This window comes from Alternaria burnsii, assembly GCF_013036055.1.
Source record: "Alternaria burnsii strain CBS107.38 chromosome Unknown 715, whole genome shotgun sequence".
In the NCBI taxonomy this organism is placed as follows: Eukaryota; Fungi; Ascomycota; class Dothideomycetes; order Pleosporales; family Pleosporaceae; genus Alternaria; species Alternaria burnsii.
This window is the reverse complement of record NW_024066116.1, coordinates 1,302,134-1,314,243: the sequence shown is the minus strand read 5'-3', so window position 1 is coordinate 1,314,243 and position 12,110 is coordinate 1,302,134. Positions and strand designations below refer to the sequence as shown.

The 12,110-nt window shown below is 51.9% G+C and overlaps 6 protein-coding genes across 6 annotated transcripts; 3 read left to right on the top strand and 3 right to left on the bottom strand.

Moving 5' to 3' along the window:
- Positions 1–546: 546 nt before the first annotated feature.
- On the bottom strand, positions 547–1,252 carry GT037_007594 (40s ribosomal protein s19; the record flags this gene model as incomplete). The annotated part of the gene is made up of 5 exons (XM_038932641.1): positions 547–795; positions 854–930; positions 991–1,017; positions 1,060–1,076; positions 1,164–1,252. The coding sequence occupies 5 exons, from the start codon at positions 1,250–1,252 to the stop codon at positions 547–549; spliced, it is 459 nt and encodes a 152-aa protein (XP_038785129.1).
- Positions 1,253–2,004: 752 nt separating this feature from the next.
- On the bottom strand, positions 2,005–3,162 carry GT037_007593 (glycoside hydrolase family 93 protein; the record flags this gene model as incomplete). Its single annotated transcript, XM_038932640.1, has 1 exon — positions 2,005–3,162. One exon carries the CDS (start codon positions 3,160–3,162, stop codon positions 2,005–2,007), a length of 1,158 nt encoding a protein of 385 aa, XP_038785128.1.
- A 1,100-nt stretch (positions 3,163–4,262) lies between these two features.
- GT037_007592 (transcription factor c2h2) lies at positions 4,263–7,290 on the top strand (the record flags this gene model as incomplete). Its single annotated transcript, XM_038932639.1, has 3 exons — positions 4,263–4,330; positions 4,472–6,275; positions 6,325–7,290. The coding sequence occupies 3 exons, from the start codon at positions 4,263–4,265 to the stop codon at positions 7,288–7,290; spliced, it is 2,838 nt and encodes a 945-aa protein (XP_038785127.1).
- Positions 7,291–9,561: 2,271 nt separating this feature from the next.
- Positions 9,562–10,653, top strand: GT037_007591 (glycoside hydrolase family 61 protein; the record flags this gene model as incomplete). Its single annotated transcript, XM_038932638.1, has 2 exons — positions 9,562–10,156; positions 10,214–10,653. The coding sequence occupies 2 exons, from the start codon at positions 9,562–9,564 to the stop codon at positions 10,651–10,653; spliced, it is 1,035 nt and encodes a 344-aa protein (XP_038785126.1).
- A 671-nt stretch (positions 10,654–11,324) lies between these two features.
- On the bottom strand, positions 11,325–11,762 carry GT037_007590 (uncharacterized protein; the record flags this gene model as incomplete). The annotated part of the gene is made up of 2 exons (XM_038932637.1): positions 11,325–11,369; positions 11,424–11,762. The coding sequence occupies 2 exons, from the start codon at positions 11,760–11,762 to the stop codon at positions 11,325–11,327; spliced, it is 384 nt and encodes a 127-aa protein (XP_038785125.1).
- GT037_007589 (uncharacterized protein) lies at positions 11,502–11,874 on the top strand (the record flags this gene model as incomplete). The annotated part of the gene is made up of 2 exons (XM_038932636.1): positions 11,502–11,814; positions 11,870–11,874. 2 exons carry the CDS (start codon positions 11,502–11,504, stop codon positions 11,872–11,874), a joined length of 318 nt encoding a protein of 105 aa, XP_038785124.1.
- Positions 11,875–12,110: the final 236 nt, after the last annotated feature.

Below are 12,110 nucleotides of genomic sequence, written 5' to 3'. Positions count from 1 at the left end.
TACATAACATGCGAATTGACATGAGATACAAATGTTCACCAAGATTCGAGAGCCACGCATCTGAGAAGACGATATACGCTGCATACAGTGGCGTTACTCTCTCTCTCTCTCGAAAGGACTTGGTCTTCTACTAAAAAGCTCGATTTCCACAAGCCATACCCCAACCATACTGCAATATGAACGTATGCGCTATGGGCTGCTAGTGTGTGGGATGCAACACATTATATACCGGCAAAGCGGAATCTTGAGATTGGGTAAAGCTTGAAAGAGCTTGGTTCATTTGTACAGATGTCAATTAGCTAACATCATCAATAGAGCAAAGTCACGATAGTAAAAATGTTGCACACAGTCGTCGAGGTAGAGGGGTATCATGTTGCTTTTGAGGCCCAAGCCCAGTGTCATTGGATATCCTAGGCTAAATGCAGGCCCAGCGAAGTCATGTCTTCAACGCCATAAGCCGTAAACCGTGTAGATCCGTAACCGTCCCGCAATCAAATGCTAGACAGTGCTTTTGTCGCATCCCTGCCACATGCTTTATGGAAACATTTACTCGTCATCCTCCTCCTCAGCCTCGAGGGTGGTCTGGGCGATACGGTCCAAATCACGCTGGCCAGATTGTGTGATGCGGCGGCCACCCTTGTCCTCGTCCTGCTCAAGGACACCAATCTTCTCAAGAGCCTGCATGACCTTGCGGTCGACGGAGCCGGAGGCGTCAACGTGGTGGGAGGGGCGCGAGCCGCGGTTCTTGGTGGATCCGTGGACCTTGCGGAGACGGCCTACACCGACAGTCTTGCGCTGTTCCATTCATCAGTACCGTACTACACATATCCGTTGTCTCGAAATCTTCGCGTACCATGTAGACGTGGCGGGCGACGGCAGCGGCGCGGACGTAGAACCAGTCGATGTCCTGGGGAGGAAGCTCATTGGAGTCTGTGAGTCGTTAGTGGGCATTCCAGAGTAGGCATCACAAAGACGGAGATGTCAACTTACGGCTTGTCTTGACAGTGTCAACCCAGCCTGTAGATAAGGGTCAGCAAGCTGAGGTTATCCCCCATTTACGGGATTCAGGCTTCATCCTTCACCCGCTGGATAGAGACGAACCTGGACTAGGAACTGTCAGCTTTTTCTCTCGGCTACTGTTTCGCGCAAACGGTACAACTTACATGGGGAGCTTTCCCTGGCGCTTCAAGAAAGCCGCGTAGGCTTGGACGAACTTGTGGGACTCGATGTCCTTGACTCCTACACCGGGCATTTTGGCGGTATTTGATCGGGTTGTCGGGTTGGGGTAGGGAGAGGCGGTCGGTGGGCTTGTCGTTGAAATGCTGCGATTTTCAAAGATATCGCAAGACCCGAATTTGGTGACCTACGGTGGCTCGCTTGCTCAGGATAAATGGTCGGGCCGGCGCTAGTGGGGCGCTAGATCCAGGCGCGAACCATCATCATTCCTGAGACCGTGCGGTGCAACAACAACAACTGTTGAACATCTTCATGACTCGGATGCGCGATCGAACATGATTCCGCTGTTGAATCTCCCGCTGCTAGAAATACTGTGCGGTACTCTAGTCTGTAGACATTGCTTCTCTAGATCGGCATTCCAACGCACCTTCGCATTCTTCATCAACTGCCAAATAACATGCAACGACCAGACTTTCCTTCATGTCTTCTGCAACAAAGCTCTATACATGCAACTGCTCAGTCATCTGCTTGCTGCGCAGACCTTCCTCTTTAGTTTTTTCGCGATATTCAGGGAGACGTCTGGGCTACCTGCATATCATGTATGGAGATCTTGATGACGCTCGCACAGTATAACGAATCATATTTTTGTACAAGTACCCGATAGTAAATGATGCATGGACTCCTGCCGCATCGGAGTAGCGTCGTTAGTCGGCATGTCACTGCATGCCATAGAGGGCGAAGTATACATTCACAGACAAATTAAATTTCAATTCGTATGTTATTGATATTGGGTTTATTTGAGCATCATGATCAATCCAAAGATCCCATCTACCATTTGCTGATGTCAACAACGGTAACGGTGACCGAATTAGTGTTGCTAGGTGGCAGCTGTCCACCGCCCATAATCAAGAGCTTTGACTGGTCTTTCAGGATGCGAAGATGCCTGGTGTATGAGCTTCCCTCAGGAGTGTTGACCTTGATCCAAGGTCCCTGCCCAAGACCCTTGTTGATGTAGACCTCGGAGCCAGAAGCGTTGGTGCCGCTGTGAGCGCTGGCAATGATGGTTCCATTCTTGCCACCGACAGGGCTCCAGACGACGTATGGAGAACCAGTAGGGATAGTGCCATCAGTAGATTTCAGGCTGATTCCAGTAGCCTCGCCGAACTTCTCGGGGTCGGAGACGATCTTGTAGTAGACAGGGAACTGGTAGGAGTCTGTGATGACTGGTCCACCGCCGTATTCGTATGTCATGATGTACTTGCCATTGGGCAGCTTGGCAACAGTAGGCATTCCTGGGCGGTCGGTGTAGGTAGGGTACGTGACGTCGTCGACGACTGGTCCCCACTTCTTGAGGTCGGTGGTAGTCTGGTGAACCATCTTCTGACCGTAGGTGGCGTTGTCTCGCTGGTCGGAGTAGTAGCAAATGAGGGTCTTCTTGTTCATCATCAGGAAAGGCTCCCAAACAGGAGTCAGACCATTGTTGGGGCGAGCTTCACCACCAGCTGCGATAGAAGAAACAAACTCCCAAGTCTTGCCGCCATCCTTGGATGCGTAGAGGACGATTTCCGTGGTGGAAAGGTCGGTGGGGATGGAGGATCCAGATATCAGGACGGTGCCGGCCTTGTAACCACCAATCTTCTCGGGCAGCACGTAAAGGAATGGCTGGTAGCGCAGACCAAAGCCATTCTGAGTATCTTGAACGCGCGAAAACTCCTTCCAAGTCTTTCCTCCGTCGGATGACTTGAAGATAGGGAAGTAAACTTTTGGTGGCTCAGGCGAGTAGTTCTCCCATGTTGCAAGAAGCGAACCGTCAGGGAGCTGCGCACTGCGGGCGTAAAGCACACCAGGGTCGGTCCAGTTGGCGTTTCTGGGTGGCGAGAAGATCACGTTGCGAGAGAAGGTAGGTTGTTCAGCCTTCTGCGGGAGCGCTGAAACAACTGTAGACGCCACGCTAACGAGCGAGAGGAAGAGGGTGGAGAGACGCATCTTGAAGGCTTGAGAAATGTGCAAGATGATGGGGCAAGAAATGCGGACGGTGTAGACGTGGTATATAAACAAACGCCAATACAAGTCTTCCGCTCATTCTACCAGGATCCCTACCATCATGCCATGCGATCTATAGTTTGCTCCCGGTATTTGGTGCGAGATAGTTATCGGAGTCTGTCCGTTAACGTCATGTTGCCCTGCCACATCTGGTAAGCATCCCAGCTCTCCACAAGAACTACGTCTTCTAATGGCGGGGAATCTCGAGACCGCTGTCCGGAGAAATTGTGGAGAACAGGGATCTCCGTGTCTTGCGGGGAAGGCGGTAGTTTATACACCGAGGCATCGGTGCTTCTACCAGCAACTTGGCTAGCTTAGCTAATTGCTAGTGATCAAGCGTGCCGAGGCGCGGAGGAACAGCTCTGAACAGATTGGTCCGGAAGAATACTGAGAGCATGTGACGAGGATCTGTCCGGACTTCAAAAGCCAAGTTCTTGGGTGTCGGAGAGATGCCGAAGTTGTGCTGTTGTGATGGTAGGTGTCGGCGTTGGGGGCTGGAAGTAAAAGGCGGCCCACGGACAAAACGCACGGCTTGGCAGGCGGGTAGGAGCGTGCTATGGAACGCGACACGCGAAACCTCGCTACCTCGACAGCCACGAAGTCTATCCTAACATCACCTCCATTGCTACCGCGTTGCTACACACCCCTCAGTCGGGTCATGCGATACGTCTTTCACCTCATATAAGGTAAGATGAACTTGGGTGCGATTGTCAAATCGACGTGCGGAAAGTGTACACGGACAGAGAACGGACGGCCCCTGGGGTTGAAAAGCAGGTAATACATGCATTAAGGCTACGAAACTGTCGGCTTGCACTCCCAAGGGGTAAGGCGAGTTAAAGAGTGTAGGCAGAGATGAGGCAACCCGCACTTGTGGTGATGACTGCGCCCCGCTCATGGAGTCCGCCAATCAGCAGGGCGACACAACAGCCTCGTTGATCACCTTGCAGGAGTGGTGGCAGTGCAAGAACGACCGCAGTAGACGTCTCTGGTTCGTTCATCCAAGAAACAGCTGACTACAGTCTTGACCGGTCAAAAGTATCATCATGCCGCCCTTCCTTACGTCCTTCAAGCGACTGTTCCTGCGTCCTGCCGTGAACACTACGCGAACATGGTAAGTCTCTATGCGGCTCTCAGGCATCAAGCGGGGCAACTCGTTGCTATCGCAAGGCTAGAGACGATGATAGGATCAGTGGCTGATTTGCGCTTTGCAACAGGCTTCCTCAATAGCTTCTCCAGTTCCGTTACGTTTCAGCCAGCCTCAAGTGATGGTCAATGATTCAAAAGCCTCTGACGCCGGTCGCGAAACACCTCTTCCACAATACGAGAAGACCCAATCAGTCCCATTTACGCTAAATCTCCAGGAAGATGCAAGGAATCCAGGCCAATTTCAACTTGTGTTCAACCTTGGCTCCAAACAACAGCTGACGAACGGCGTACCTCTGAACTGTACACCTCACATCACTTCTCCTATGATACCGCGAAACGGCTTGAAATCAGACGCAGAACATTCGGTAGTAGTTTCACCTCAGGAGACAAGCCCACCAATTACCCCCCTGCATGACAAGCAAGGCTGGGCCGATCTGGAAAATGTACCTCCTGACTTCCTCAGAAAGGTTGTGCCGGATTGGAACGTATCGTTTTCTCGAAGCGACTCGACAGCTTCTGTCCAATCAAAAAGGCTTACCGACATCAAGGCCAGGATCAAGAAGAAAGGAAAGGGCTATGTGGTGCGCTTATTGAAAGGTTCCACGGATTCAAATGAGATTGCAGAAGTGGAACTAGGTCAACGAGCCAACGCAGAACAAACACCAGAAACCCAAGAGCTTGATTCCGCGATTTTACCGGCAGAGTTGTATTGCCCTCCTTCCGCTGTCATATCGACTACCGACATGCTTCATGCACGCAACGATGTTTTCGAGATCGGTACTTCAAATTCGCCAGGCATACAACGACCACACCCATCCACCGTGACTGAATCTGTTGAGCCTGCCGCATCATCCATGGAATGCCCGCCGCGCCATAGCCTGGCTCGGAGCTCGATCGCAGAAGATGGTCTGAGTGACGCTGAAACTCTCTTACCAGACGTTCGCTCGATATACGGCCGTATGGATGAAGACCAGACCGACGTGGACCCATTCTCTCAGACCACCACGACTCTTCCCACCCGTTCAACCTCGGTTTCCAGCATTGTGAAGACGCCAACTCGTGGTCTATCGCTTGTTGGGCCTGTACGAAAACGGATAGAGAAGAAGACCCGTCCCCGAATCAAAAGTCGTACACTGGCCCTGGACCTTAAACGGTCTGATGCTCACAAATCGGTCAAGCATCGAGCGGGGCCGGTACTCAATGCATCACCCAGCTTGACTATTGAGACTGAAGTAGAGTCGGCAACTTTGCGCCAACGCTTTCGTCCAACGTCTCGCAAGTCTGGTGACTTTATTCCAGCGACCAATGAGTATGGTACTTGGTCGCAACAGACACGAAACCTTAAGGCAATGAAGCCGCAACATCTACGTCACTTGTCGGCGGACGATTTACAGGTTCCCTCTAGGCCTGGGCTGGGATTGCGACTTGTGACTGACGTGCCTCAAACAAGGTCTGCACACGTGTCGCCAGCGACGCGACGAAAGAGGTCACCCAGGGTTCGCAAACCCGCATCATTATCATCGTCACCAATGGAGGTAGATCACGCCAATGTGTCATGTTCTCCTGATTGGGAGGAAGTCGATCGTTCAGAAGAGCTTCGTGAAGCCCTGGGAAGGGCGCTGGGTAAAGCCATTCCCGACAATGAAGATGTCGAAGATGACACCACAGAAGTATCGGTACCCAGGATAATTGAGCCACTGGATAGCGAACACGTTGGTGAGATACCACTGCCTTCGGAAGTAGAGATTCGATCGGTGCCACTTGGGAAGCGTAGTCCAACGTTGGTGTACTGGGGTCTTGCGCTGAGTGCCTTATCAGATAAAGCTTATGAAGGATTCCGGTCGCTTCGTGATACCTTCGGGACTGAGCCAGCTGTGCCACAGGGACATGTTCGTGTTCGGTGGACTTGTGTAAGTATCATGACATGCCCTCCAGCTAGACCATGCTAATGGACCGCAGTCATGTGGTGAGCCGCTGTATGATGATTTTATCGAACAGCGACCAAACGCTGCTCGTCTTCTTGAAGCCTTTCTCAATCGCCCAAGAGCTCACACACCACGAAGTTCTACCAGCCAAAGTAGTACGGCATCATCAATGGCCTCCATCTTTGATTCTTCCAGTAGAGCTTCCACACTAACTACGCCATCTTCGACTTATGGAGGACCCAATTCTTGGATAAGAGGCAGTGATACTTCCAAGTACAGCCCTACTCGTACGCGTACTACCAACTCCTTCAGTGTTCGAATGCCGTCTTTCGCCGAGGAGTCCTGGCTCTTGACCTGTGCAAATGAGGGCCGCCTCACGCCCAAGATTGTCCATCTTGATGTTAACGAAGGACGCATAAGAAGCGATAAAGATCTGGCTCTTGCGCTACGCGACCACTATGACCAGCTCAATCGACGATGGTTCAACTGGGCTCGTCTTCGCGGACTTACGACCATCGAGTTCGTTCAATTTGAAATCCATCGTAATCGTTTCGCTGATATCCGTGCTGTGCCATCCATGCCGCCCAGATCTGCTACCTCTTCATCGTCGACTAACGACCCTGAGAAGTCTCAGGCCCCATCTCAACATCCGTATTCATTCGAGCCCAACGACCTTCTACCTCCTGTTGGAAGCACCTACCTTCTCCATTTGTTCAAACACCCTCAAGACTATGAAGGTGAGTTGATTACGTATCTTCGCAGCCCAAAACGGCGCCAGCGTCTGGACTTTGGCATGGGCTGGGGTGTACATCTTGTAGAAGGGTTTCTTGCGCAGCGGGTGTGGGCGGTAACGATGGGTATCTGTGGCTTGGGTAGCCTCGCGTTTGCGATTCTATGGACTATTAAGAAGGGTGACGTGCAGGGTGCGTTCGGGGTTGCGCAGTGGGTTTTGGGCTTAGCGGTCTTGTTGGTCGGTGGTATGCAAGCGTGGCTGGAGTGACTAGATGCGTAGAAGTGTGTGAGCTGCTACACGTTGATTATGCTGAGCGGTTTGATCTACAAGTGAAGTAAGCACGTTGCATGCGGCTGTTTGCGCATGTTTTGAGATAATTTATCCATTTGCCACTACGAAACTGCGAAGTCGAAGCTTTGCATATATAGCCAGCTGAAGACCATTTCTACCTACAAGAATGAGTAAAATACACTTCCTTTGTCACTAAATCGACTTCTAAAGTACTTAAGGCTACTCGTTGCCAGCACGTATCCCTATGATGTTCGTTCTTCCGTTGACATCAAACTAGCGAATAGGGTTGTCGTTCCCTCAAAAAGCCGAGTTTCGATTTGTCACATGTGTATGGCGCAGGGACAAAAGATGATCCTTTTATCGGCATTTGTGGTAGGCTATGAATCAACACTGCTATTCATCTTCGCCATTGGACTTAGGTGCTGTATGATTGCTGGCATATTTTGTTTCAGGAGTGGGAAACCTTCCCACATATGAGCTGATAGGCACTCGAAAAATGCTGCAGCGGCAGAGGAGGCGTGGTCTGTAGGCGTATGCGGAGCGGATTCGCTCGCGATCAGTGGAGGTCCTAGAGGGCCGCCAGAAGACACATGTGGTATCGTCACCCAGAAAGCAGAAAAATGACGACAGAACTTGAGAGTACTCCAGTTACTACTAGGTGACAGAGAATAGGGGAACATACCAGCCTGACAGCACGCAAGGGGACTCGAGAGCAATATTGGCAATAATCATGACAATGCCAGAGGATTTACGTTATGTCTTGGCCTGAAAAAGGGAAGCTGATGAAGGAGCCCGTAGGTTTACAGACAAGTTTTATATGGACATCGCAATCGAAATGCCAGAGACTGGAGGTTTACGTGATGGTAGGCAAAGGGTGGCAGCTTCTTATTGTGCTAAGCTGTGACAGGAACCTTCTACTGAGCTACGTTCGAGACATAGTGGAAATCTATCATCAGGCCCACAGGCATCAGACAAATGCAGCCTAAAAGGAAGAAGACGGATAAAGAGGAAAAGTAAAAAGATGTTAAAGTCAACGACGTCGCTCCTGCGATGTTGGCTTTCCCGCGCCCGTTGTCCAAGAACGCGCCCCCTCCGAACACCCGACTTGTCTAATCTCGACGACGTTGCCGTCAAGCACGCCTGCCTCGATCTAGATGCAACGCCGCACACTACTATTGGGGGAATATTGGCCGTTTCACGTTTGAAACGAGGCTGTACACGCGAAGGTCGGTGGAGTGGGTCCGATGGATCATGTACGCTGTCAGGGGTGCGTGACAGTTGCGCGCGCGAATTAGGCGAGCCGACAAGAGCTGTGAATCATGAGATGGGGTCGGTTGATGGCTTCGCATGTAGTGCGGTGAGATGGGTATGAATAATACCGAAAAAGAGAGGATGGGAGAACATGGTTCGGTGGATTCTAGGACCCGTGGTTCGCCAGTACCGATCTTGCTGAAGTTTGTTTCGAGCTCGCCATCGACTGCATGAACGCCGACCCTCCAGTTCATCAGCACCACATCGTTCAACCCCGTTGCAGTCGAATCTAGACGTTTGACAGGCGCCACACAATTGCGGCGTTCTCGGCACCTCGTCTGACAGAAACAGCTAAGGTCTTGGCGGCGCAAGTATGCAAAGGCGAAAACCAGGAACAGGCGGGATGCACGTTTCATCGGGCCCGCTCCACGCTGTCGCTAGAACCCGAAACCACTACATCACCGACGAGAACGATTCATTCAGAAGACAGCCAGGCGTACGATGCATACCGTAGCCCGGAGACGGAATCATGGCAGGGCGTAGTGCTTCTGCCACTGCTCCAGAGCCGCAGTTTGACGCTGGGCTGCAGGCACGGGACGTCCTGCGCATCCTGACAATATCGCTTGTCTCTCCACATGAGGAAACATGGCGATTCAAACAAAACAGAAGACGTGCATAGTTTTGCGCGCGGCATGAACCCGCCATTCTGGGCACTCATTTTGCGAGTCGCCCAGGATGTGGGTCAATGTAGGCCGAGCATTCGAGCAGAGACTGAATTGAATAAATAGAGCACGTCGGTACCTCTCCAGAAGTATCATCGCTACAGCTTCATTCTACGGTTCTATACCAGTCCCTTCTTTTCAATCCACATTCGTTCTTCAAGTCCCTTCACTGTGTGAAGCCGGCAGACACTCTTTCAACAACTACCAATCGAACTTTCGTTTCCATCGAACGACTTCATTCTTTCGAAGAACCTTTCCATCCACATCAGTCAACATGTACAAGACCATCACCTCCCTCAGCGCCATCGCGGCTCTTGCTGCCACGGCCACCGCCCACGGTACTGTCACCGGTGTCACCATCGATGGTGTCTACTCCCAGGGCTTCAAGCTCGACTACTACTATGCCAAGCAGAACGGCGGTGAGATCCCCGAGCACATTGGCTGGTATGCCGAAAACCTCGACAATGGCTTTGTAGAGCCCAACTCCTTCTCCACTGCCGACATCATCTGCCACAAGGCTGCCAGCCCTGAGGGTAGCTCTGACGCCATGGCCAAGGTTACCGCTGGTGGTGTTGTAGAGTTCCACTGGTCCGTCTGGCCCGACAGCCACATGGGTCCCGTCATCACCTACGTCGCTCCTTACACTGGCGACATTGCCTCAGTCAAGAAGGAGGAGCTCAAGTGGACCAAGATCGACGGCGCTGGTTACGAGGACGGCGAGTGGGCTGCCGTCAAAATGATCGGCCAGAACAACACTTGGCCCGTCACCGTCCCAGAGAGCCTCGCCGCCGGCAAGTACGTCTTCCGCCACGAAATCATTGCTCTCCACGGCGCTGGTTCCGAGAACGGTGCCCAGAACTACCCTCAATGTAAGTATAACTTTTGAGTTCTATATTCGAAACCGATCACTAATCTGACCCCTACAGGCCTCAACATCGAGGTGACTGGTTCCGGAACCGAGACCCCAGAGGGTGTTGTCGGAACTGAGCTCTACACCCCCACAGACCCCGGCATCCTCTTCAACCCCTACGCCGCCACCATCGACTACACCGTCCCTGGCCCTGCTCTCTTCGGCTCCGGTGGTTCTTCTACTCCTACAAAGCCCAGCACTCCTTCCGCTGCTCCTACCCCCAGCGGTAACGCCACTACCCCCATCTCCAGCCCTGCCGCCAGCGCCAGCCCTGTTGCTACTCCCGTTGCCACTCCCATCGCTGAGGAGGAGCCTGCTACCTCTTCTGCTGCCCCATCCACCGGTGGTGACGAGCTCCCCGAGACCTTCACCATTGACACTTTTATCACTTGGCTCGAGGGTAAGGCCAGCGGCTCTGCTTCCAAGGCTCGCCGCCACGCCCGCTCTTTCTTCTAAGCGTTTCGCAAGAGTGACTTCTCGCATATGAGCAGATTTGGGGGATGATATGATTGATGGATATTCTTCTGAGAGATACTTTGGTTCGTTCGTTGGACACGACGACTGGTTCACTTCTTTGTGTATAGTGCACCTTCTTTGTAGCATAGCGCTTTGGTTATTAAACCCTTTTCTCCAACCTACCACGTAAGATTGAGTGAGCTTATTGATCATATAAACTATGTCTGGTGCTGACTTTGTCATTTCTCAGGCTGTCTCAACATGGCCTGAAACTCTGCAGTGCCCTAGATATAATTGGAAATCAAGTTGAGCGGTAGAGGATGTGATGTCGAAGGCATTCCGTTGGTCTGAAAGAGGCGGTAGTGTTGAGTTGCACATTGTAGGCGTTCGCCTTCACAGCAAAATCATGCAAGATCCGCCGTGATATCTACGTAACTATCGGGCTACGTTACGAAGACATCAATCTACTCGTATCTTGGAAGCTATCCTCAAGACAGTGCGTATAGCTCTGCGCTCGATGAGAGCCCACACTCTACCCTTTTGGGATTCTGAACTAGTTCGTACGAACTAGGGTGCCGGAATTATTTATCGGTGCCGAGGATGCGAGGAATAGGAAGAGAGAAGTGACCAGGGGAGAGGAGGGGCAGGGCAGCCGCATTGCGAAGGAGTTTTCACCTCAAGTCGTCGAGCCGTTTCAAATCGCGTTCCTTGCTGCTCTGCACTCGCATTAGCAGGTGATCACGCTTCAAGCAACAAGAACAATGACCTACTTGATCTGTGATCGATGCTCCTGGCTGAGCCGGGTTTCTTCTGCCACAGCCACGTTCATCCTCTGTTCGTACCTCATCATGCGACGCTGGAGACGGACGACCCTTCAGGGCGCACTCGTGAAGTTCGCTGCCGTGCAAGACATCAAGGAAGGCCTCGTTCATGGCCAGGTCATGGGTCACAAAGAACGCGGTGCGTTCACACAGATTCAGAAGGAGAAGCTGACGGTGGCAGGCACCCCAAGCTCGAACGAGACGGGCGAAATTGCGGCGTTGAATGCCGCACATGGGCTCAACCTCCCAAGCTTTGAAGGCGCTGGTGTCATGGAGGAAGGCAGGCATAGTAGTGGTTGGGGTGGAAACGTTGGTGATGTTGACGGTGGGGATTCGTGTGGTGAGAGAAGTTGGTCTTCAGTCGAGACAAGGCGGTCGGAGTGGATAGTAAATAGACTGACGAGATTAGTACGCACGGAATCGTTGGTAGACCACCGCTTGTCGAGAGGCGCGTGACGAAGACTTGCTCAGATAACAAAGACCAACGTAATTGCAAATTTCTAGAACATTGATAGAGGAAGTGCAGAGGAATGAACATATAGTTATTGATACCGTTGCATATAGGCTTGACGCGTAACCAATATGTAGCAAGCCATATATTAGTCTTTCGACAATAAGACCTGGAGAGGTAGTACG